Genomic DNA, 22,769 nt, shown 5'->3' on the forward strand with positions numbered 1-22,769 from the left:
GAAGCATAGGATGGGAGTATATGAATTACGGGATCGGAACGAACGGCGCTAAACAAACTTACGTCGTGCAGCAGTTTGACTAGAATGTAGCCTTCCGGACCCCTTTGTAAAGCGTGAGGATTATGATGCAGAGACAAGCAGGCATCTTTTTGCCTGCGCGAAGCTCCGCGGGAACGCTCCCAACAAGGCAGACAGACTAGTGGGCTTATTGTCTCTTTGAAGCGCATGGTACTGGTCGCTAGACCCGCGTCTTGAGAGCCTCGTCCCGAGCTCTGCACGCCTCCGTGCCCCCGCCCACCAAACAGCGCTCTGCCTCACAGATTTACGACGAGTGATTAACTAGAAAAGGAAAGCTAATCTAGCCAGGGGCCTGTCCTGGATTTGTGACGCGTGTGTTGCTATGTAGGGTGGCTTAAATAAGGGGGGGCCAGATGGTGATACAGACCATACTCAGACACCTTTGCATCAAGCCCGGCGATTCGGGGCTCCCGCCTGCAAAAGAAACAGGAATACATACAACTGGACTTGTACCCGACTCAGAATGCAGACGGAGGAATCGTCGGAATACTGTTGAATATGTAGCTGGCACTATGTCTCTGGCCGAGGGCAATCACGCCGATTAGACACAGCCGCTCCCTCTCCTGCAGAGGGAAGCAGACAAGGCGGATATCATGCGAAGCTTCGCAGGAAGGGAGCAAGAGGGTAATCTGGGGCTTCGGTGAGTATATGTAAGGTGTCGCTAGCTCATCTGCCTCCTCTGACGGGCTTGCTCTATGGAAATCATCAGCCCTTCCCGCGAGATCGTTCGAAGTCGACTCGAAAATAACAGCCAGTTTCCACAAAGCCAGCATTTTACTTTGTTGGAATTGAGGGTTGAATAGATGGAGGTAGGTGGGCGCCGGCGGCAGAGGACGGCGGGTCGCATCTCTCCCGTGGTTCGCCCGCCGCCGTTGAATACGTTTTACCCCTCCACCGCCGGGGTCCATTCGCCGGTAGAATCCGACGCCTACTTTGACCACGAGTACGGCCAAAGCGATGCGGATTCCGAGGATGACGATGATCACCTCCAGCCCTATAGTTACGCATGTCCTTTGGAAAAATATGGTCCCGACAATCATAATTGCTTCTGTGGTGTCCCCTCACAGCAGAATTTCCAGGGCGGCTTCAAGAACGTCTCCCGGGTGAAGTGAGTATCGCGATTTACAGCCCGCATTTGCCTGCTGCAAGCTTCGTTCGCCATATTAACATGCTATTAGATCCCATCTCCTTGAAAGGCACAATCCTATCAGGCTGTGTCGCGACTGTGGGCAGTCGAGGAAGAAACACGACAATACCAAATGCCAACGCCGTGTCTTCCCCTTCTTGTCAGAGGAACAGGTGAAAGAAATTAAGAAGTATAGGGTGAAAGCAGCAGACTTGGACACACCACGGTATGGACTGTTGAGACGAGCCGTCCTTCAAGCTCGTGACAAGTCGGATAGTGAACTTGCTGAGTTCTTCTCTGCGAGTATGCTTCCCATTCCACCGCAAAATCCTGGAGGGACTTTCACTGATTGTAATCACAGAGTATATCCCGCCTCTGAAGCGCTGGGAATTTGGCCCTGAAGTGGAAAACAAAAACCCAAATCCGGGTGGAAATCCCAGCTCTCCACTCATTTTGACCCCTGAGCCTCGCTTTCAGATGTCCATCGGGGAAATGACGCCCTCCGAGTTCTCCTTTGCGCCTTCGCCCACCGATTACATCTCATCACCTGTCACAATGCCGCAATATCGCAGCCATACGGCCTCCATTTGCGTGCCGTTCTCGCCTGTTCCTTCAACATTGGGATCGACTCACCCGCCTTTAACCTATAATGGACCCCAGCGTTCAAGGCCCATCGATGCGGATATGTCATACTTGGGACCCCCAGAAGACAGATTTGCCGCTCAACGCATGAACAGGCGCCCATCTCATACGCCGAGCAATGTCCTGGGTTTTGTGGGCAGCTGGGGCGGGCAGGAAGCTCTGACTTACACTACCAATACCGGTGCGCTCAACCTGGAGGATCCAAATGCAAATAACGTCAATGCGATGAGTGCGCGAGGCTTGCCAGCGGGTACCATGAACGACGCCCCGCAACGGCAGTGTGTAGGGACTTGGCAGCCGCATCATTTCAGCTTCGATTCTAGTTTCCTCGAGCTTGACTCTCTGGTTCAGAGGGGTGGTGTCGGTGACCAGGGCATTCCTGGCTATGGCGTTCCTCGAGATGACGCCAGGCTCGATATGCTAAGAGCATCCACACAGACTATGTACAGTAAAGTGGACGGCAACAATTGAAGTTCAGCCAGTGCGAATTCGATTGGACAACTCAGACCGACGGTTCATAGGAGGCAGTGAAGGTAGATGCTCACAGGTCGCCATAAATACGGACTCACCTGTTGGATTATCACAGGCGAATGAAGCTCAAGGAATATTCGACGAGGGACATTCGGGGTAATTTCTGCTCCATTTCTTCACCATATACTCTTTCAAATAAGACGCTGTCGACAGATTGATCACTTTAATCCGCCTGCGTGGTCTGATTGTGGCTTTCGCTGCGAAAAAAAAAGCATGAATTGCTCGTCCTGTGCAGACTGTCCTGTATGCAAGGGGTGGCAGGTCATGTCTTATTTTACACCAACACCAACACCAACACCAACACCAACACATGCTCAACCCGTGCCTCGAAGACGTGAATATGAAGCTACTACGTTCTTGCAATCGTGGAGCTCGTGGTGTCCGCGAGCCGCAATAGCGAGTTTTTACCTCACATGTGTGTTGGATCGCTGTAGACTGCAATTCGACCGAGATGTTTCAGGAAACTCATCCCGATGCTCGAGATAGATATGAAAGTATCTGAGGGAAGGATGCTGAAAAATGCAGAAGGCCGTCACTTGTGGGGTTTCCAGGCGTTTGCAGCGGCTTATAGCGTACGCATCAAATCTTGAGAGCCTGTTTCGCTCGTCCTTATTCTAACTCACACACTCGTAGATAGAGTACAACCGCCGCTATTTAGCTGAATTGAAGAGTGCCGTTGACATTATCTGCAACCTACCCAGCTGTGTGATTTCTACATCGCTTTCGTGCTTTCGATTAACATCATCTCGGTCCAGTGCGCGTAGTTCGAGACGAAAAAGAGGCAGGGGTTGGAGATTATACAGAGTTTCAGAGTTCTCGATACCGTCCTGCCTTCACTTTTCATGCAATGCAATATGTAGCCCATCGCTCTGGCATTGCTCAGCCTTCGTACCGGAGCAGTCCCGTAAATTCAGGAGGTGCTCGAAACCTTGTCTAACTCTTGAAGAGTCTGGAATAATACACGAGCAATGTACTTTCCGTCCTCAACAATCTCATCGTGGAGTCCATCCAGATCACGATACGCCAATACACATAAGCCTTCCTCCTGCCTTAGCCTCTTCTCCATCAGATCCGCCTCCGGCATGTCAATGAGCTCGTCTCTCGGCGAATGCGCCACCACGGCCAACTTCCCTGACGGCCCACCCCAGTTATCACTATAGCTCCCCGTGAAGGCCGCAGGGCTGGCCTCCGTCCACCTCTCGTCATCATCGCCGAATGGCCCCGCAAAGAGGCTTCGATACGCATCACCCATGCGCTGATTTAGAGCGACCATGTCGTAGATGCCCTCGAACCCGACCACGGCCACAGGCAGAGCCACATCCGCCGGCAGTTCGGCGATCCCGCCAGGCACATCTTTGCCATCGACCTTCAGCGCAGCAGAGCCCATGAGCACCTGGTACGCGAGAGTTGCGCCCGCCGAGTGGCCGTAGAGGATGTAGTTGCTGCCGAAGGCGAACTTGTTCTGCAGCAGGGACAGTGCGGCCCAGACGTCCCTGATGTGGTCCGGGTGCTTGGCATTGCGCTTTGCGAAGCCCGGGACGGAGGCCTCGTCCTGTGTGCGGTTCGGGTGCGGCGACAGCCGGTAGTTGATGGCTGCGAAGCCGGCGATGCGGGCTTGCGGATCCGGGAGGGGCGAGTCCTCCTTGCCGAGGAGCTTGTTGATGCCTGGGATGGCACCCTCGAGATCCGTGCGGGGATCGCGCCAGGCGCCGCCGTGGATGTATCTAGGCGCGAGGGCGGGTGAGTGAATTGCTGATGTGACGATCTCTAGGGGCACTCACACTAGCCAGTACTTGGTCTGTTGAGATGAGTTGCTTTGTGCTGTAGACTCGGGGAATTCCCAGACGACGAGGTTCTGAAGAGTGTTTTCCGAGCCATGGTAGTACTCTATCCGCTTTAGAGATTCTGCCATGGTGAGGCTGGTGCGTCCTCAAACGGATGATTGCGTGGGTATTTGAGAAATGGATGGGCCTCAATTGCGTAGTCAAGCCAGCGCCTACCAGTTCCCACCGCTTATGAGGCTTCTTCACTCTACAATTCTAGATATTTAGACAGAACAACGACTTAGAAGGTGAGATGCCGTTTGCGCCCTTGGAAGTACCCTCGAAGGGATTTCAGACCGGTCAGACCCCAGGTCTCTACCAGTGGTTGGAGTACGTCCTCGCCGTGAGTAATTAGCCTGATTAGTGGCGCGCGAAATTGACCAGATGGTGGCGAAGCTGAATAATGAAGCTGACAATGGAAACTGAGGTCATCATCAAAATGGCCAAAGATCAGTTTCATGTCATATATAAGGCGCATTTTTGTGACCTTAGGTTACGGGATTAGGAAGGATGTCTACTCCCGGGATAGTCACGGCCGCTCCGCTTTGCAGGTCTGTGCTTCTTCCGCCGTTCCGTCTTCCGAGGGCCGGTATCCGCTCGAAGTCGCCGAATCTCTTGATTATCTCACAGAAAAGGTAGTGAGGCGTTTGATTGATAAGAAAATTATTCAAGCTATGAAGTAGTTGTACAATATGTAGGATAGATATGTCCAGCCAAGCTGATTGCTGCTTGCTTGACTCTCAAAACAACGCAGCTGCATTAGAACGACTTGAATGATCATCATCAGAGGCAATAACGCTTCACCCTGTTCCCTGTGTCATTACCCGAAACGCCGCCTTCCTAACCGCCCTTCGAAAACGGATGCATTAAATACGCAAGTAGTGAAACACTATGGTGACAATGTGAGCTCCGGGAAGAACTGAGCGATCTTATTGGGATTCCCATATTCGCTTCTCGGGCGCTCGAGGGGTGTGATGGGTGTCGTTGGCTCTTGGTCCGCGACGTCATCACCTTGAAGTTGCTCTAGTTCGTTAAGGGACATGCGTTTCTTTTTGATGTTTCCCTGAGACGGAGCATTCGGTGTCGAGGACTGTCTCGACAATGGGGGGGATATCGTCACGGTGCGGATGTCTGGTGCCTGTTCCACAACGGACAATGACGTCCGGCCACGAGGCAAGATACTTGATAACTCGGGTGTCCGGGAGCGCATCATGCTGAAAGGGATGCTCGGAGTGAGCGTCTTCTTCTGCGCCTCGATCTCATTCGCGAGTAGAGACGCCGACGGGCTGCCGATCCGTGTAGGAACAGCAGACTTTTCGTTGGTGGCAAGTCCCTTCGTTTGTACAAACGCTGAAGAGCGTTTGTGATACGGGCTGCGGCGGTAAAATTGGTCTACAATGGGGTGAACCATGACCGTCTGGCCGTGAATAGTTAAAATCGAGTTGGTGGGGACATTGACCCAGTTCTCTGTATGAGAGTCAGCAACATGCTAGTGTATCGTGAGCCAAAGGATCCATACCTCTTTCAAACGTCAGCGGCTCACTAGCTACCAGAACAACGTCGGCACCCTTGTCCCGCCGCTCCATCTGGTAGTTGCGGTTGTCACCGTCGTACGGCCGATTCTCCCACTGGCTCCCAGACGAGTAGTACATGCTTGCCGCCTCATCCGTCGAGCTGCTGATGTATCTTGTGCAAACAGTGCTGTGGCCATCCGTCAGGGCGAAATTGAGCAAACTGCGCGTGTCTACGTTCTGGTCGTGAATGACGCTTTCGGGAATCTGTTCGATGAGCTCGTTGATGATGGCGATTGTCTTGAGCATAGCCTTTCGCAGAACAGTTGGCCCAAACCCGTTCTCTGGCTGGGAGCTCGGGTCGTAACCCATTCTCTCGAGAGTATCGAGGAACAAGGCGAATGCCCACTCGCTGTCTGTGCCGCCCACGACCCCCAAGAACCACTTGTCGGCGAGACGCTCGCCCAGTCTTCTCTTGATATGCTTCCATCCTCCCAAGCCGCCATTGTGCATCCACATCAGACTGCCATGACAGAAGGGGTGGCAATTATCCTCGCTCAAGGTGCCCTCGGTGGTGGCTCTGACGTGAGCGAAGATCAGCCGGCTGGCGGTCTTGCTGGCGATGCGCTGGAGGTTGGTGCAGTTCCAGGCGGGGATGGTCGAGGTGAAGAGGCAGGGAGCGGCGCCCAGCTTGGGGTCGGTGTAGAAGCCGATGCCGAACCCATCGGCATTGTTCTGGCCTCGTCGCGTGTCCTACGCAGAGGGCGAGATGTGAGTCACCATCGCACAAGATAAAGAGAGGCTGAAAAAGGAGATCACGGGTAACCAACCAGACGGAGGCGCGAGTCGAAAGACTGCTTGAGAATGGAGTGCGTAGGGTCCAGGATCAGCTTGGACAGCAGGATCTCGTCGCTGCCCTTGTATACCTGAGACGGTGGTGATGATTAGAGACAGACTGGGATTGGCGATAAGGTCATGATCAGTGCTCACCAGGAATCGGCACATGTTGGAATGCCTGGGACAGACTATCCCCCGGGTCGAGTTGAAGCGTTGCAGGAAATAAAAGAAAAAGGAGGAAAAGGCAATTAATTATCTCATAAAGCCATAGGAGGCAGAGAGAAGGTGAGTCAAAGAAAAAGAGCCTCCCTTATGCACGTCTACAGTTGGGGGAATGAACCGTGTTCTGTTGTCGTTGCTTTTTTGGAGGAATGAGTTCACTGTGATGGCCGCTAAAAAGAGGGATGAGTCCACTGCATGCAGCCCCTTAGCTCCCAGCAAAGGCTCCCCGGCTCCCCGGCAGAAATAGTGACAGCTTGGGGGGAGAGACAACGCCACAGACATGGACCCAGAGACCCAGAGCTGACGAAATGCGACAGAAAAATGGTGGCATGATGGCAACTTAAATTGGGGGCCCCTGAAGCGGATCACCGACGCTAAATTACAGGGCATGAGCTCAATCGGGCACATTAAATCTGTTGTAGCAGAGATCTGACTTGATTGACTGACCTGAAATAGGTAGACAATAGACTTTTTAAAAGTGTGAATAGAGGGCGATCACCCTGAAAATGACTGCTCAACTTACAGAATCAATTAATCAATTGACTGACGGCTCTGATCTGCAAGGGCTGGGTCATCTTTCACCGCTTCCCACGTGTACCGGTACTCTGCTGCAGGCCTATTGCCATGTGATCTTCAAGATACTTACAGCCTGCAGCATACTCCATTCCCGCCTAACACATGGCCAAACGGACGCTGTCCAACAAACGGAGAGCTCCAAATGTCGTGGCCCAACGACTGATGCATAGGTAAGGTACCTAGGTAGTGCCCTTGTTTGAGGTTCCACTTGAATGCAGCCATCCATTCAAATGCCGGGCCTCTCTGGTAACTGAAATGCCCTAAAGCTCCGGGGAAGTGCAGCGTTGCGCCTGTGCTCTCCTCACTAAAACCTTGAGATCCCCACTAGAGCCCTCTGACTTGTCAGTGGTTAATTTGTTGGACTGGGTCACATGCTGCACAAGGCAAATGGTCGAGAGATGATGTTAAAGCCACCAGGATGGGATGGACGGGTCAAGCCACACTTCGGTCCCGGCGCCGTCACTTCCCGAGTGGTCGTCCTATCGCTTGAACGTTATTTCCACGCCACTCGTCACGCTGCATCACATCCCTCCCTATCGATTAGCCTCGAGAGAGCGAACAAAAACCCCAACAAGCATCATACCAGCTGATCTCTCATCACCCCGGTGCATGCTCGCCAACATCCCCAGCAAGGTCTTTGCCTCCGCCTTGCCGCCATCATGAGCGGACGGCTCCTAGCAGCGGGCCTCGTGCCCTTGACGCGACGCGCCGCCGTCCAAGCCGTCCGTCACTACCACCGCTTCCCGGCCGGCGGGCTCCAGCGCGCAGACGCCGCCATCCGCGCGACACGCCAGCGCATATGGTTCCCCGGAAACGCCTTCCACAACGCCGTCATCGTCCGCAATGCGAGCTTTGCCCGCTTCCTGCCCAAGCTGGTCGTCAAGTTCGCCAGGATCCCCGCCATGTTCGGCGGCCTGATGATTGGCGGCGTGGCCTGGATCCAGTACCAGGCCATCCAGGTCAGCAACTCGGCGAGTGAGATGTTCAAAAACATGAAGGAGGGCGTCAGCGATACAGCTTCGAGCCTGTTTGGAAGTGCCAAGGACATCGCCGGCCAGATGGGACGCGGATGGGAGAATACTAAGGAGCAGGTGGAGCTGCCCGAATGGCTGCAAAAAGTTTTGAGACTACAAGAAGAGGTTGGGACTGGGAGAGGCGGACCGGAAGGTGAAGAGCCACCAAAGCAGAGCAGAGCCGGTGTTGCTGCTGGTGCGGCCGCTACCGCCGCGGCATATGGGTACGAGCAGTCAGATGAGGACGACGACCGATCCGCCGAGGAAATAGCCAAGGACGACCAGATGATGATCCTGACGAAGAAGATGATTGAGATCCGGAACATCCTGCAGAAGGTCGGGCAGTCAAGCACGCTCAGTCTTCCTTCAATCGTTGTCATTGGATCACAATCATCCGGGAAGAGTTCGGTGCTAGAATCGATCGTTGGCCATGAATTCTTGCCCAAGGGCTCTAATATGGTCACACGGCGGCCGATTGAGCTCACTCTTGTGAATACTCCGGAATCAAAGGCGGAGTATGGCGAGTTCCCAGATCTCGGACTCAAGAACATCACGGACTTCTCCTCCATCCAGAGGACTTTGACAGACCTCAACCTGGCGGTGCCTGACTCCGAATGCGTGTCAGATGACCCAATTCATCTCACAATCTATTCGCCTCATGTCCCTGATCTATCACTGATTGACTTACCTGGATATATCCAAGTTGTCGGTCAAAACCAGCCATTGGAACTGAAGCAGAAGATCTCTGAACTATGCGACAAGTACATTCAACCACCGAACGTCATCCTAGCCATATCAGCGGCCGATGTCGATTTGGCAAATTCGACTGCTCTGAGGGCGAGTCGGAGGGTTGACCCGAGAGGTGAGAGGACGATTGGTGTCGTGACAAAGATGGATCTAGTCGACCCAACAAGAGGAACTGCCATTTTGAATGATAAGCAGTATCCCCTGCGTCTGGGATATGTCGGCGTTGTGTCCCGCGCGCCAACAGTAACAGGCCTTTTCAAGAAAGGCACATCTGGAAACTTGACGGCCGCGATTGCAAAGAATGAAAACGCCTACTTCTCGTCTCACCCCCTAGAGTTTGGCCCTGGTGCTGATGTCAACGTTGGTACCATTACATTACGGAAGAAACTCATGCATGTGCTGGAGCAAACCATGTCCGCAAGTCTCCAGAGCACAAGCGATGCTATACAGCAGGAGCTTGAAGAAGCAACATACGAGTTTAAGGTGCAGTACAATGACAGGCCACTCTCGGCAGAATCATACCTTGCGGAAAGTCTTGATGCCTTCAAGCACTCGTTCAAACAATTCACCGAGGAGTTTGGCCGACCACAGATGCAGGAGCTTCTTAAGAAGGAGCTAGACCAGCGAGTGCTCGATCTTCTCGCTCTCAGATACTGGAACAAGCCAATATCTGATCTCTCCGTACCACCTCCTGAGCCGGATAACCTTGCCGACCTTCCCAAGGCTGATCCTGAATCTTTGTTCTGGCATCGGCAGCTAGATGCTTCAACTTCTTCACTCACTAAGCTTGGTGTGGGTCGTCTTGCGACAACGGTTGTGGCTACAGCCATCCAGCAACACATTGACCAGCTGATCGCTCAGTCAACCTTTGTCAACCACCCTTTCGCACGACAAGCGATAACCGAAGCCGCCTCAAGCATTCTGAATGAGAGGTTCTACAGCACTAGTGACCAAGTAGAGAACTGTATCAAGCCGTACAAGTTTGAGATCGATGTTGAGGACCGGGAGTGGAATGCTGGCCGTGAAAATGTCGGCATGGTGTTGAAGAATGAGCTGACCGCTTGCCAAAATGCAACGCAGAATCTCGAGAAGGCTGTCGGTGGCAAGCGCAAGCTGAAGGAAGTGATGACATTCATCGACAAATGCCGGAAGGGCGACATCATCATTGAGGGAGAAGGACGGAGTGGTGCTGGTGGTTTCAGCGCGGCGCTACTTGCTAAAGGTATGTTTCTACCCCTTGCTAACCCCCTCATGGTATCGCCACAAATTGCTAACAGCCAACAGGCCGTGAAGCTGTCTTCCTCCGTGACCGCGCCGACATCATCAACATGCGACTCATGGCAGTCAAGTCAAAGCAGTGCAAGACTTTGAAGAACAAGTACTACTGCCCTGAGGTCTTCCTCGACGCCGCGGCGTCGAAGCTAGCGGCAACCGCCGTGCTCTTCCTCAACGTCGAGCTGCTGTCCGAGTTCTACTACAATTTCCCGCGGGAGCTGGACGCACGGCTCGGCCGCCACCTGACCGACGACCAGATCGAGCGGTTCGCCAAGGAAGACCCCAAGGTTCGCCGGCATCTCGAGGTGATCCGTCGCAAGGAGCTGCTGGAGCTTGTTCTTGAGAAGATGGAGAGTCTACGCCAGCTCGAAGGGCGCGAACGGACCAAGACCGGTGGCCACTCAAGAAAAAGCGACAAAGAGAAGTCTCGCTGGGGCTGGCTGTGAGGAAGACATAATGGGCTCTGCCTGCGCGACTGCTATTTACCGTCACGAGTTTTATGACGTTATGGGCTTCTATCGGCGTTTTGTCACGGAATGCGCTACTCTCCCCCTTGGTGCTCTTTGAGGAGACAGACTACGTTTCAACTAAACATGCAGTAGACTGGCTCTTGACTTTTGTTTTTCACAGTAGGATATATTTTTGTTTGCCCTATATACGATGTAGCCCCTCTCGGCGAGCTGCTCAACAGGCCACGAGAAATTATGTACATATGAAGAATACCCTCCTCGACTCGTGTCGTCATAACTCAAATAGATAGAAAATGGCTCTTCTTACTTAACCTTCATGAAGTTGTTTACGCGTGCTCTCCCGCCCCGATTTGCTCAATGAATTGTGTGTATAAACGCCGCCGATTCCCGAAATGCCCAAAAAATCACACTCTGCACACTCCGGCTGGATCCGTAGAGGTAGAAGGTTCGCAGCAGCCGCGGAACCACACCGCTCTCGACCTTCATTCAGTTCGGGTCGGTACTCATCTGCATCGTGACCTCCCACCGCAGCGCGCCGCCCTTGCCGTAGCCCTCCCCCAGACGGTTCTGTATGACGCGGCTGACGCGGGTGCGCAGCTGGCTCAGCGTGCCGTCGTCGCAGCCGCGGACGACGCACACGCGCAGGTTCGCCATGCACAGGCCGTAGTGCACCTGCCAGAACTGGGCCTCGTCGACGCGCGAGACGGCGGGCTCGGACTCGATCTCGCGCACCACGGAGGCGACGCTGGTGCCGTTCTTCTCGTCCTCCAGGCTCGAGGTGGACGTGATGCTGCTGCCGCGCCGCCCGCTGTACGACATCAGGAGCATCAGGCCCTGCGCTACGGCCAGGCGGACGCCGAGCACGAACATGGATACGGCGATGGCGGCGCAGATGAGTCGGTCCAGCCAGACGAAGTACGAGACTGAGAGCAATGGTAGCAGCAGCATCAGGAAGCTGAAGCAGAGCGTGAGGAAGTGGAATGGATTGGCGAGAATATCTGGCAGCAGGGAGGAGAGATAGGCCGGATATGCCACTCGCATGACACGGCGAATACGAGCGTGGTTCTTCAGCCCATACGCTGACATGAGTGTGCTGAGCACAGCGGCCAGACTGGCCATGTCGACCGTACCAGGCGAGATTGTGCGTCCAGGGGCGCCGTGGCCAGGGTGCTCATGCGGATGATGAGGGGTGTGGGAGCCGACAGACTCTAGTATATGCTTGAGGTTGTGGCTTAGGAGGTCAAAGCCGCCAAAGACAAGAAAGACGCTCATGGCGAAGCCCGCCAGAACCTCAGCCCGTTGCAGCCCAAACGGATGCCGAATGCTCGACCGCTTCCACACCTCGAAGTTTCCTAGCAAATCAACCGCGACGCAGATGGCCGCCGAGCCAACATCGAAAAAGACCAAGTGGGAGAGCGCCGTCATAGCTAGCGAGCCGGATGCAGAGAAGAAGATGTATGTCGCGACGAGGCCATGGCATAGACACCAGTATAGGCGTGCGCGCTGGTCTTTCTGCATACTGGACCAGGCTTCCCTGATTGTCGGCACGGGGAGCGAGGCAGGCAGGACAGGTGGTGGTCGAGGTGGTGGCTCTTGGAAGATCTGATGTTGTGCGGATATTGAGGAGTGTTTGTAACGATGTCCACGACGCTGGCCAATATTCTGCGACTCAATTGTTAGCTATTGGCTTCATGCGAGTTCTCTGAAGAGGTCAACGTACTGATTTGACGGGCGAAGTGGTGATATACTGGGTCTGGAAGTTGAAGGGGCTCGCGGCCGCAGGAGCAGGCGCGGCGCCGTCTGCTCCGGGCGCATCGTCGAAAGACATGCTGGGCGGCCGGAGGAAGGACTGAGAGTCAGGATGTAGGAAGGCGCTTCTTCGGCTGGACGCAGAGGTGGACAGTAAGCCGTCAATGTCGTTCCAATTGCCACTATTCCGCTTCGCGCTTGCCGCGTCGTCGTCGCGATCGTCGTCAACAGGGGGTTCAACGAGTGTCGGGGGAGATGGAGTTCTCGGGTGTTGGATGCTGGGCAGGCCAGAAGCCATGTGCCACTGCAATGCCTGAAAAGATGAAAGACAAGATACGATCCCGCGGAGTCGAATCACACGACTCGTGGATATGGTGGTGCTGAGCTCGAGCACGGTCGGTGCTGGTGGCTCGTTTGATGGATCTAGTCTAGCGCATGGTGGGATAGCCGCCCATGTCTTTGTTCCCTTGCTGCTGTGGCTCAATCGGCTAATGATGAGAGAGTGATATTGCTACGAGATTTCTGGTGAAGAGTATATAGATTCGTGATCAATGTCGTTGAGTCTTTTGTGGTTCTTCGATTTGAGGCGGCTGAAAAGACCAATGGCAACAGACCAAACTGCCACATGCTGAGGGCATCGTAGTCCGTCCCCAAGGCGGTCGCCATTAGCCCAGCCCAGGGCAGTGTTAGGGCCCGGGCAATAGGGGTCATGCGCTGTGGCTTGGCGCTCCAGCCATTGGTTGGAGCCCCCAATTGATGTCACCCTGATTCAAGGTTATACGTGTACCTTTTTCGCTGTGACTTGGAACACGCGTCTGCAGTTTGCGGCTGCACTTTTTGCATATATCGTCATTCAGAAACAGCTCGAGCATCGTTGCAGCTGAGGCGGGCTCCTTCAGCGTGTTCATATTCATATCCGAGCTGAGACACCCCCATTGCCGCTTCCAATTGACGATGTCTCGGCCTTAGGAAGCCGCTGCCGGGGGCTGCAGCGAACCTTTCCTTCCAGGGGAACCCACGCTTAGGTTGCTATACGAGGTTTGCGGGCCTCGAGCCTTCCGCCGCTCGAAGCCATGGAGCAAACGGCTCCCTCTTCAGTCAGCCATGGCCGCCAAACATCTGCTGATCCCACACACACGCCGCCGTCTCCTTCCGCGTTACCCGGCCCCGCGTCGCCGGCTCATAAGAGAAACACCTCGGGCGGCGGAGGCGGCGGTGGACTTCTGTCCAAGTTCCCTTTCATGCGGTCCACTAGCGACCAGCGAGCCGCGCGACACGACGGAGACGCAGACCCGTCTGCGCCTCGCCCGGCGACTTCCATCTCGACTGCCCTCCAGCAGCAGAAGACACGGCGGCGCCGAGGATCGTTGAGGAAGGTCGCCTTGCTCGGGAGAGGGGCGCAACGCGAACGGCGTGAAGCGACGCCTCTTACAATAGACACAAAGCACGCCGAGGAGTTTGGAATCATGGACGCCGGGATCACCTCCAGCCCCCAAGCGGAAGGCGAAGTCTATGGACTGGGAATATCAGATATCACACCTCGCCCGTCTATGGATGGCTATGCAAGCAGAACGGCACAGGTGAAAAGCCCGCCTGAAACTCCAGCACCCACAACGACTGCCAAGGTAGACGAGCCAATGCCCACCAGTCCGACGATCTCTTACTCTACTACCGATGATGAGGACGTTCTCCATATTGCGCCGCACACGCCCTCTCCTCTCCGACCCGAGCTCTCATCGCTCTCATCTGGCTCCGAGTCGTACTTTTCCAACCGCATGAATACCCTTCAACCTCGCCGCTCTATCCAGCGTGCCAAATCCCCACTGGCTTTGACCGGACTGGCTACAACACCAATCCCGCCTCCTGATCCAGACTGGGACTATGCGGAAACTGAGTGGTGGGGCTGGGTTGTTCTGGTGGTGACCTGGTTCGTCTTCGTCACCGGCATGGGCTCCTGCCTCGGGGTATGGAGCTGGGCGTGGGATGTCGGTACTACACCTTATGCGCCTCCGGAGCTCGAGGATGATCCAACACTACCCATTGTCGGCTACTATCCAGCCCTCATCATACTAACCTGTGTAATGGCATGGGTCTGGGTTGTCATTGCCTGGGTTGGTATGAAATATTTCAGGCACGCCAAGATCAGCGGTGACTAAATGGCCGAACGCGAGCGTCTTTCAAGCGCAAAAAGCTGCTCCTACACGCATTGGGAGATGCTGGATGACAAAACACCATTTCCCAATTTGGCATCAAGCACTTAGCTCTTCCAGAACAAGGAATTGCTTCGAGCGCTTTAAGCGACGACTCTTCATCATCCAATCCCTATCTGTGAAAAGACCTTGCCAAACCAGACGAGCTGCGTATGGGGGGGAAAAATTGAGCAAATGTATTAGCGCAGCTACGCAATTGTCGACGAGGCGCCATCTTGGCTTCGAGAGTTCTTACGTGAGCACGAACGTACGAGAGTCCAAACAAGGGAGGGTTTCCTCATTAATCCTGAACGGGTCGCTCCGCCCTGATGGGGCTCCGTGGATAACAGGGATTCACATACATATCACATATTATGAAATCAAGATGTACAGTCAAATGGACTAAGCTGTTGGTATAGGTGACTCCGATAGCAAGGATGTCCGGAGTGGGTATTGAGGCTGAGACTCATGCCTCGAGATTCGCTGTATAAAATGTCAACAATATCCTCGCGGGTGACTCTAAGTCGGAATATACCGATGAGAAATTGTACTCGTCGCTCTGTCTTGTCTACGTCTGCAATTGTTCAAAGCTCCAACGATGACTGCGAAGCCTGCCGTTATCATCGTCCCGGCAGCTTTTTCACTTCCGGCTCACTATGCCTTAGTGACAAGCCGGCTGAGTGACCTTGGCTACGAGGCTCACGTTGCTGCTCTCGCAAGCGCCAGAGAAACGCCTATTGAGCCAACACCCGGCATGCAGGATGATGCGGCAGTTGTGCGGAACTTAATGGAGAAAGTTGCAGATGAAGGTAAAGAGATCATTCTGGATATGCATTCGTGAGTCTCTCTAATCTCTAGAATACACCTTCTTCTTCAAGGACCACTGAGTCTCATTTATCTGAACTCGTCGGTGACATATATCTGGCTACCTTGAGTGAAAATGATAGTGCTGACATCGATTCTTAAGTTATGGGGGCATTGCCGGAACAGAGGCTTGCGAGGGTCTAAGCAAGGCAGAGCGTGAAGCTGCCGGAAAGACCGGTGGAATCATCCGTCTGCTTTATATTGCCGCAACAGTGGCCCCAATAGGGTCAGTAAACTTACAGATGTTCAAAAGTGATATGCCCGACCCTGAAATACGGACGTTCGGCGGACGAGTAGTCCAGATGGACAGGAGTAATCTTCCGGCTTCATTCCAGGTACTTGACCTCCATGTCACAGTAATACGACCCGAATTGACTGGACACAGGGGTTGTGGCTGCACCTGAATGATCCTCAGGTCGTTGTTGATTTCTTCTTCAACGACATTCCAGCCGAGGTGGCCGCCACCCTCGCCGGTGGTGTTGCTGCGCAAGCCCTGAGGGTTCAATTCGATCCACAGACATATGCAGCTTACGAGAAGATTCCATCATCGTACTTGCTTACGAAATTAGATCGCGTGGTCCCACCAGAATACCAGCAAAACTTCATCAGGACTCTCGAGGAGGCTTCGGGGGCACCTTGCGATGTCCATGCATATGATGTTGGTCATTGTGTACATGTCACTAAGCCTGAGTATGAGGTTGAGGTGATTCGGAAAATTGCTGGGGAGATACCAAGATGACCAAGTCATAGCTCTTGTTTACCAGATAATTTGGATTTTGTACGACTCAAATACCTATAATCTTCTAGTCGTAAAAGAGATATCTGGTGCCATTGCTATCTCTCCAGTAACGCCTCGGCACTGGGGAAGTTAAGCTAGGAGCTGTTTAGCACCTCGGGACACCCAAACTAGTGCAAGTTAATGCGAGAAAGCTCAATGGGCCACTATGGTGAACCTCGGCATCTTCCCCGCAAAAAGCCTACTCCAAGCTGGTGCCGCGGAGCATCTCCTCGCTCATTAGTCGGGCACCCTTACCACTACTAGACATGATTTGAAAGCAATGAGATATATGATCTTGAGATCTCTCGTGTGAGATCTAAAGCTAATTGAATCCTTCCCGCTCTTTGCCCATTCACGGTTGTTGATAGAATCCTGGTGGACATTTGTGAAGTGTGCATTGGCCAGCTCGAATCAAGGTTCTGACAACAAGCATCATGGCGGACGAGGCAGAAATTCAGGACTTTCCGTCCCTCTTCTCACTGAAGGGAAAAGTCGCCGTCATCACCGGCGGTTCGAGAGGTCTGGGACTGACCGCTGCGTCTGCGTGAGTCCCTTACACAATCACACTGCAGGTCATGCAACGGCTTCTTCCCACTAACACTGGCGTACAGCATCCTACAAGCCGGCGCAGCCAAGGTCTTCATCAGCTCGCGCAAGGCCTCGGCCTGCGAGGCGGCGTGCAAGGCGCTCAATGCGCTGCCGAACCGCGCGCCGGGGGCCGTGGCCATCTCGGTGCCAGCAGACTCGAGCAAGATCGAGGGCGTGCAGGCGCTCGTGGACGCCGTGAAGAAGCACACTGACCACGTCGACATCCTGCTGGCCAACGCGGGCGCCACCTGGGGCGAGGCGTTCGACACGCACCCGGACAGCGCCATCGCCAAGGTGTTTGACCTCAACGTGCGCGCCGTCTTCAACACCATCCGCCTGTTCGCGCCGCTGCTGGAGAAGCGCGGCTCCGTCGAGGACCCCAGCCGCGTCATCATCACGGCGAGCGTCGCGGGCCTGGGCGTCGGCACGCTGGGCAAGCAGGGCACCTACGGCTACAGCGCCAGCAAGGCCGCCGCGATCCACCTCGGCCGCAACCTGGCGCTCGAGCTGGGCCCGAGGCACGTCACGGTGAACAGCATCGCGCCGGGCTTCTTCCCCACCAAGATGGCGGCGGGTCTCTTGGAGATGTCTGGTGGTGCTGATGCGATCGGCAAGAGCAATCCGATGGGGCGGCTGGGAAGACCCGAGGACATTGCTGGCGCAGTGGTCTACCTGTGCAGCCGTGGCGGATCGCATGTCAATGGTGCGGCGCTTGAGATTGATGGTGGTGCTCTGTGGCAGAAGGGAGAGCTGATGGCTCCCGGATCGGCCAAGCTATGAACATGATTGGCTGCATTTGACAATTCTGGGGTGTTGTAAGAGTTCATGTGCGTGTCTTGATAGATTTGGCTATTATAGATTTATGTCCTTTGTCCCTAGCCATGAATGCTTTTGTATCAGGTACCACTCGCCGCCCGAGCAATGCATACCCAGCGTATAGTAACAAGGTCCGCCCCATAAGCCCGTGCCTATCCTTGTTGTGGCTTCCGAGCCACCCATGAACTTGCTCTATAAACGGTCTGTAGCATGGACTCGGCATCTTGTATGTAAGGCGCCTCTATCCCCGTCACTCTGCTCTCTACGACGAACCCGACCTTCTCTACCAATGCCATAACTTCGTCGTCTGTCAACTCAAAACTACCCGGGTCCGCAATACCGGAACTATTGTTCGGGTCATGTGCGCCATCGCCATCATCGTCATGGCCGTGGTTTCCAGGAGCGTTATTCTCGAAATGCCACAACAATGGTCCGACGTTGATGAGCACGCCACCAGGTTTCAGGCAGTGGTATATGGTGTTGAGGTATCTTACGAGGTTTGGTGCTGTGTCGAGAAAAAAGACGGTAGCGACGGCGTCGTAAGTCTCTTGGTGGCTCTCGTCGCTGTACAGACAGAGAAAGTCTGCCGCACACATGGACATGGAGCCTACCCTTGTGGCAGACCCCAGAGTGGTGGCCGGATGGATGTCTGGTACTTGGTAGCTCCGCAAGTGGTTTGCTCTGTTCTTGTGATTTGAAAAGGAGTGAACCCAGGGGTAGATTGTGTGTTGGCCGGCACGCCCGACACAGTTCAGAATGTACGAGGACGCGAGGAGCTGGTGGTATGATATCTCATTGCCCTCGGTCTCAAAGCCGTTGAGACATAGGTCAAAAACGAGCCTTCCGAGACCAGCTCCCGGAACGAGCACCTTTAGCTGCTCATCACCCTGGTGATTTGCCTTCTCGATCTCGAGGGCTCGCATCACCGGCCCGTAGCACGCATCTCGCTCCACAGCGCCCTCGGCCGACCAGTCGCGATAGAACTGCCGTATGGTGCTCCTCGCTTTGTCGATGTCTGCGTGTTTGGCGATGCCAGCCCACTCGTCCGGCATGGCGGGATGCTCGCCGTCGGGCGTGGCAATCATGCGGAAGGACTGCAGCCCGAACTTGACGATGACGCGGGCGAGCTCCGCATTGCAGTCGATGGCATCGTCGACCTTGTCTAGAGTCTCTAGGAAGTTGAATGGGGGTGCCGCGAGCATCTGCCAGTGTGCCTGGGGCAGGGCATAGAACGACTGCCTCCGGAGATGCGTACAGTTGAAATGTGACACTCTTGCGTATTGTCTATAACCTGGTAAGCAAACTGTTCCCGAAAAGATGATTGAAGTAGTAAATCTAAACTATAAGAGTGCCAAAGTCTGAGGCATCTCGTGTGAGGTGTCTTGGTATAGTATGAGATGATATTGGGGGAACCCGCCGAACATCTATGCGGATGATGGAACCACATCACCATTTGTTTGATTTTGCAGATGGTGCTTGACGGCCCGGGGACGAAAAGCAAATTAGGAAAGATAGACTAACAAGAATGAATCCAGAGCGCTGAATATGACTCTGACTTCTTCGGGGTCTTCAGCAGTCTCCTCGATACCGCCCCAGTGGCTTTCTTCTTCCATGGCTCGCTCTGGCTCCGTCATGTTTGCTGACCTATCAGGGTTTCTTCATTGAAGAGGGTGAATAAAATCAGCGGCGTTGGTAGAAGGCAGCTCAGAACTGTGGATTAGAATGCAATCAACTGAGAACTACAGCCAGAATCATGACCTATCCATGCAGGGCTTCATGGCGTTTGTCCGATCTCAAATTTCATCTCCAAGGACTGCAAATCACGAATTATCTTAGGTCATGCATGTGAGCGAGCCATTACTGGAAAGAAGAACCCACTCCTTCATCTTTCCCGTGCCCTCCGGCAACAGCAAGAACGCTGTCTTTTTTCTGTAGCTCCTGTGGCTTTAGGCGTCGACTTAGTAGGCCACAGCGGCTTGAGCCCAGTTATTACACCTATGAGTTAGCGTCACAGGGGCTCGGGCGGCTGGGAACAAGTTTCTTCCAGCTTGAAGCAGGGGAGATTTGGAGGTGTCTTAGTGGGTATTGTACCTTAAGCTGCCACCTACCTAACCTAGGTAATAAGCGATCTACCTTATTTCTCAACCTCATTTGCAACTTATGTCCGTCAACACCAAGAAGAGCTATAGTCAACTTCGTGAACCAAAAGCTATTGCGATCATGGCGACGAGCGAAATACTGCAATTCTCCATTCCTCTACCAAGGTCGCTTGACACTCGGATATATGCACACCTGACCATCAGGTCCAAGTCTATCATGCTGTTTCTGACAACCGCCACGGCTGATGAGCTGTCGACTCCAGCTCCAATGGGATCTTTTGTCTACGCCTTGCCTGATGTCTGTCCCCATCGCATCTGGTATAACACGCAACAAGAGGCTGACTGTTTTCATAGAAATTCAATCCCAGTCAGCCTTTGGCCACTCCGCTCTACACGGTTGAGCCGACTGTGGAGTTCACGACCCGGCTGGCGAGGCTGTTGGCAAAAAAGACCCAGCTCCCGGTCTATGTCGGTAACTCGGTGAGCTTTGTCAATGCCGGCCTTGGTGGGACCATGGAGGAGGAGATGGAAGGCTTTCGAAAAGTCGTCGAGGTTGTCGTAGGCAGGCTGCAGGAGGTTCTTCACATCCCCAACGGCCTGCCCAACGGAGCCAGCGAGGCTTGAGGCCCACCCTCTACTTTGGTGAACATACCGAGGTAGGGCTGTGTGCTCCATGGAGCAAACGCCTATGTGTAGCACATTTGTTGGCAAAGTTGTTGAGCACTGCTGGCCCCCAAAGGTGGTGGTGAGCTAGGAGCAACTCCAGCAATATAGCAGCCTCAGGATCCAGAAGAGTGAGATCCTCGTCAACTTTCGATACGCTGCTGACGCAACCCTCTACAAACTCATCTCAGGAACTTGGTATCACCGCTTCGCGAACTGCAAGCCGTTCGCAGTGGAGACGAGTGGGGTGTACGACCTGAGAGGTGTAGACGATCACAAAGCCAGGACTAACCATACATAGTCTATCAACAAGGTTGGCGTCAGGTCGCACCAGGTCTCTACCTGCCTGCCGTTTGTGGTACCTTCTAATGATGGCTAATGGCGCGGGAAATTGCTCGATCATGAATTGGTCGTTGGCAGAACGTACGGGCTGCGCGTTGGGGTGACCGAGCCTGTCAAACACGGGCATCGCCGAGGGGAGCGTTGCCGAGAAACCTACCATTCTCAATCACATTATACTGCTTCAAGAGACGTTGAGAGCCTCCGATCTCGCACTTGCCTGGTGAATGATGGACGATCGCATGGGTAGATGGAATGCAAGCGTATGACACGAGTAACCTGTCAGTGGAACGGCTACTGGCAGGGACATGGGCTAAGAGTTTGCTGCTCCAAGCCGGTCGCACTGCACGGTCAGCTCCTTGAGACATGTAGAGGCTCACTGACGTATTCGGACCATCTTCTTGCACCTTTAGTACCTAGGTAGAAGGCGAGACAGTCATTCAGTGCATTTGGTCTCAAAGTCTCCAAGAATATCAATCTCGGGGAGATATGCTAGAGACACCTAGGGGGCCTTCTACAAAGCCACTTTGATGTGAGTTGACTGTGATTAACTACGACACTCCAGTGCCAAGGGGAGATTTCAGATGATCGGAATCCTGTGTACACCCGAATTGAGGAGTCCGCATTGGGGGTCTTCAACGAGTCTAGACACGTCGGTCACCTATCCGGGGCCGATGAGGGGGGAAACAGAGACGGTGAACGTGGCAGCGAATCACTGTTTCGAGACTTGGTTCATTGCAGAGGGCTTGCATAGACTTATCATTAGAAAGCCCTTGAGGTGCCGGAGTGAAGGACGGCTGCACTTTGAGATCTGTGGTCTGCGGGCTGCAAGTCGCCACAACAAGAAAGAAAGAGGGCAGGAGGTTCGCCGTCTCAGGCTGGATGATGGGGGGCTCCGGCCCCTGGTCTGGTCTGGTTTGGTTTGATCCACGTCGACTGGTTTGACGTGAAGTCGCTTTTGCCTCCAGCAGCACCGCGCACCGTGATCCTCTTACAGCACCGGCTGGACATGCTTTCCTGGAGAAAAACCGGTTAAGATCCGTAAGAGTATGCCACAGGCTCAACAAGGCGAGGTGGTACAGAGGTATCCATGGAGGGTTGGATATTGTGTCGCAGAGTCACAGCATGCAGCGAGTCCCAACTCGTTCGAGGAGCAGCACTCATGATGGCCAGATGGAGGAAGGCTCGTCCTCCGTCATCTTCCCAATTGGCAAGCGCAGAGGAGCATTCACCCAAATTAGGCCATCATCGTCATCGCCATCATCATTATCATTATCATTCTCATCTTTTTACTTCTGAGCACTGTAATATGTATCGTTGTCGGTCATCCATCATAGTTGCCTCAGGAGGCACATGTACATACAACGCGATTAGCATTCCCTACCGATAGTTGGCAAGTTCCCAAGTGTCCCTGCCCAATCTTGATAAGCCGGAACAAACGGGCAAGACCAAGTCCACTAGCTACTGTAGCTAACTTTGGTAGAAAGGCACGAACAAAATTTTGCTGGCCGATTTGGCGAGAGCGGAGAGTGGCCCCTCCGCCAGTTTCAGTGCCGGCTCCCACACAAGCAGTGACAACACCAGAAAAAAAAAAAGGCCCGGGTTATCAGTTATCGCCGTCCCGCCTGCCACTAAAAGCCCCTGATCCTTGCACTAAGCACCTTGATACCTTACCCTTCCCTACCAAACCTGCCTACCTAAGGTCCCTAAGGTCCCTAAGTCCCTACGCGTTACTGACTGTCCAGCGCAAAAGCTCACCCAGTCCTTTGAAAAAGTGAGAAGTGAGGAGGTCTGTGGGCAGTTAGACCCCTTGGAGCAGCCTGCCGCCAGCCT

At 54.0% G+C, this 22,769-nt stretch overlaps 7 protein-coding genes across 7 annotated transcripts; 3 read left to right on the forward strand and 4 right to left on the reverse strand.

Annotated features, from left to right (window-relative positions):
• Nucleotides 1-3,287: 3,287 nt before the first annotated feature.
• Nucleotides 3,288-4,289, reverse strand: UCRPA7_1550 (hypothetical protein; the record flags this gene model as incomplete). The annotated part of the gene is made up of 2 exons (XM_007914130.1): nt 3,288-4,101; nt 4,159-4,289. 2 exons carry the CDS (start codon nt 4,287-4,289, stop codon nt 3,288-3,290), a joined length of 945 nt encoding a protein of 314 aa, XP_007912321.1.
• Nucleotides 4,290-5,089: 800 nt separating this feature from the next.
• On the reverse strand, nt 5,090-6,716 carry UCRPA7_1551 (putative 20s proteasome subunit alpha type 2 protein; the record flags this gene model as incomplete). Its single annotated transcript, XM_007914131.1, has 4 exons — nt 5,090-5,667; nt 5,720-6,464; nt 6,542-6,637; nt 6,702-6,716. 4 exons carry the CDS (start codon nt 6,714-6,716, stop codon nt 5,090-5,092), a joined length of 1,434 nt encoding a protein of 477 aa, XP_007912322.1.
• A 1,289-nt stretch (nt 6,717-8,005) lies between these two features.
• UCRPA7_1552 (putative mitochondrial dynamin gtpase protein) lies at nt 8,006-10,827 on the forward strand (the record flags this gene model as incomplete). The annotated part of the gene is made up of 2 exons (XM_007914132.1): nt 8,006-10,328; nt 10,391-10,827. The coding sequence occupies 2 exons, from the start codon at nt 8,006-8,008 to the stop codon at nt 10,825-10,827; spliced, it is 2,760 nt and encodes a 919-aa protein (XP_007912323.1).
• A 510-nt stretch (nt 10,828-11,337) lies between these two features.
• On the reverse strand, nt 11,338-12,679 carry UCRPA7_1553 (putative cation efflux family protein family protein; the record flags this gene model as incomplete). The annotated part of the gene is made up of 2 exons (XM_007914133.1): nt 11,338-12,513; nt 12,572-12,679. 2 exons carry the CDS (start codon nt 12,677-12,679, stop codon nt 11,338-11,340), a joined length of 1,284 nt encoding a protein of 427 aa, XP_007912324.1.
• A 1,558-nt stretch (nt 12,680-14,237) lies between these two features.
• UCRPA7_1554 (hypothetical protein) lies at nt 14,238-14,756 on the forward strand (the record flags this gene model as incomplete). Its single annotated transcript, XM_007914134.1, has 1 exon — nt 14,238-14,756. The coding sequence occupies one exon, from the start codon at nt 14,238-14,240 to the stop codon at nt 14,754-14,756; it is 519 nt and encodes a 172-aa protein (XP_007912325.1).
• A 631-nt stretch (nt 14,757-15,387) lies between these two features.
• UCRPA7_1555 (putative dehydrogenase reductase sdr family member 4 protein) lies at nt 15,388-17,799 on the forward strand (the record flags this gene model as incomplete). The annotated part of the gene is made up of 5 exons (XM_007914135.1): nt 15,388-15,626; nt 15,757-15,879; nt 16,011-16,356; nt 16,848-16,975; nt 17,043-17,799. 5 exons carry the CDS (start codon nt 15,388-15,390, stop codon nt 17,797-17,799), a joined length of 1,593 nt encoding a protein of 530 aa, XP_007912326.1.
• Nucleotides 17,800-17,987: 188 nt separating this feature from the next.
• UCRPA7_1556 (putative s-adenosylmethionine-dependent methyltransferase-like protein) lies at nt 17,988-19,037 on the reverse strand (the record flags this gene model as incomplete). The annotated part of the gene is made up of 1 exon (XM_007914136.1): nt 17,988-19,037. One exon carries the CDS (start codon nt 19,035-19,037, stop codon nt 17,988-17,990), a length of 1,050 nt encoding a protein of 349 aa, XP_007912327.1.
• Between the last annotated feature and the right edge of the window lie 3,732 nt (nt 19,038-22,769).

This window comes from Phaeoacremonium minimum, assembly GCF_000392275.1.
Source record: "Phaeoacremonium minimum UCRPA7 unplaced genomic scaffold PA7_03_scaffold_110, whole genome shotgun sequence".
Taxonomy (NCBI): Eukaryota; Fungi; Ascomycota; class Sordariomycetes; order Togniniales; family Togniniaceae; genus Phaeoacremonium; species Phaeoacremonium minimum.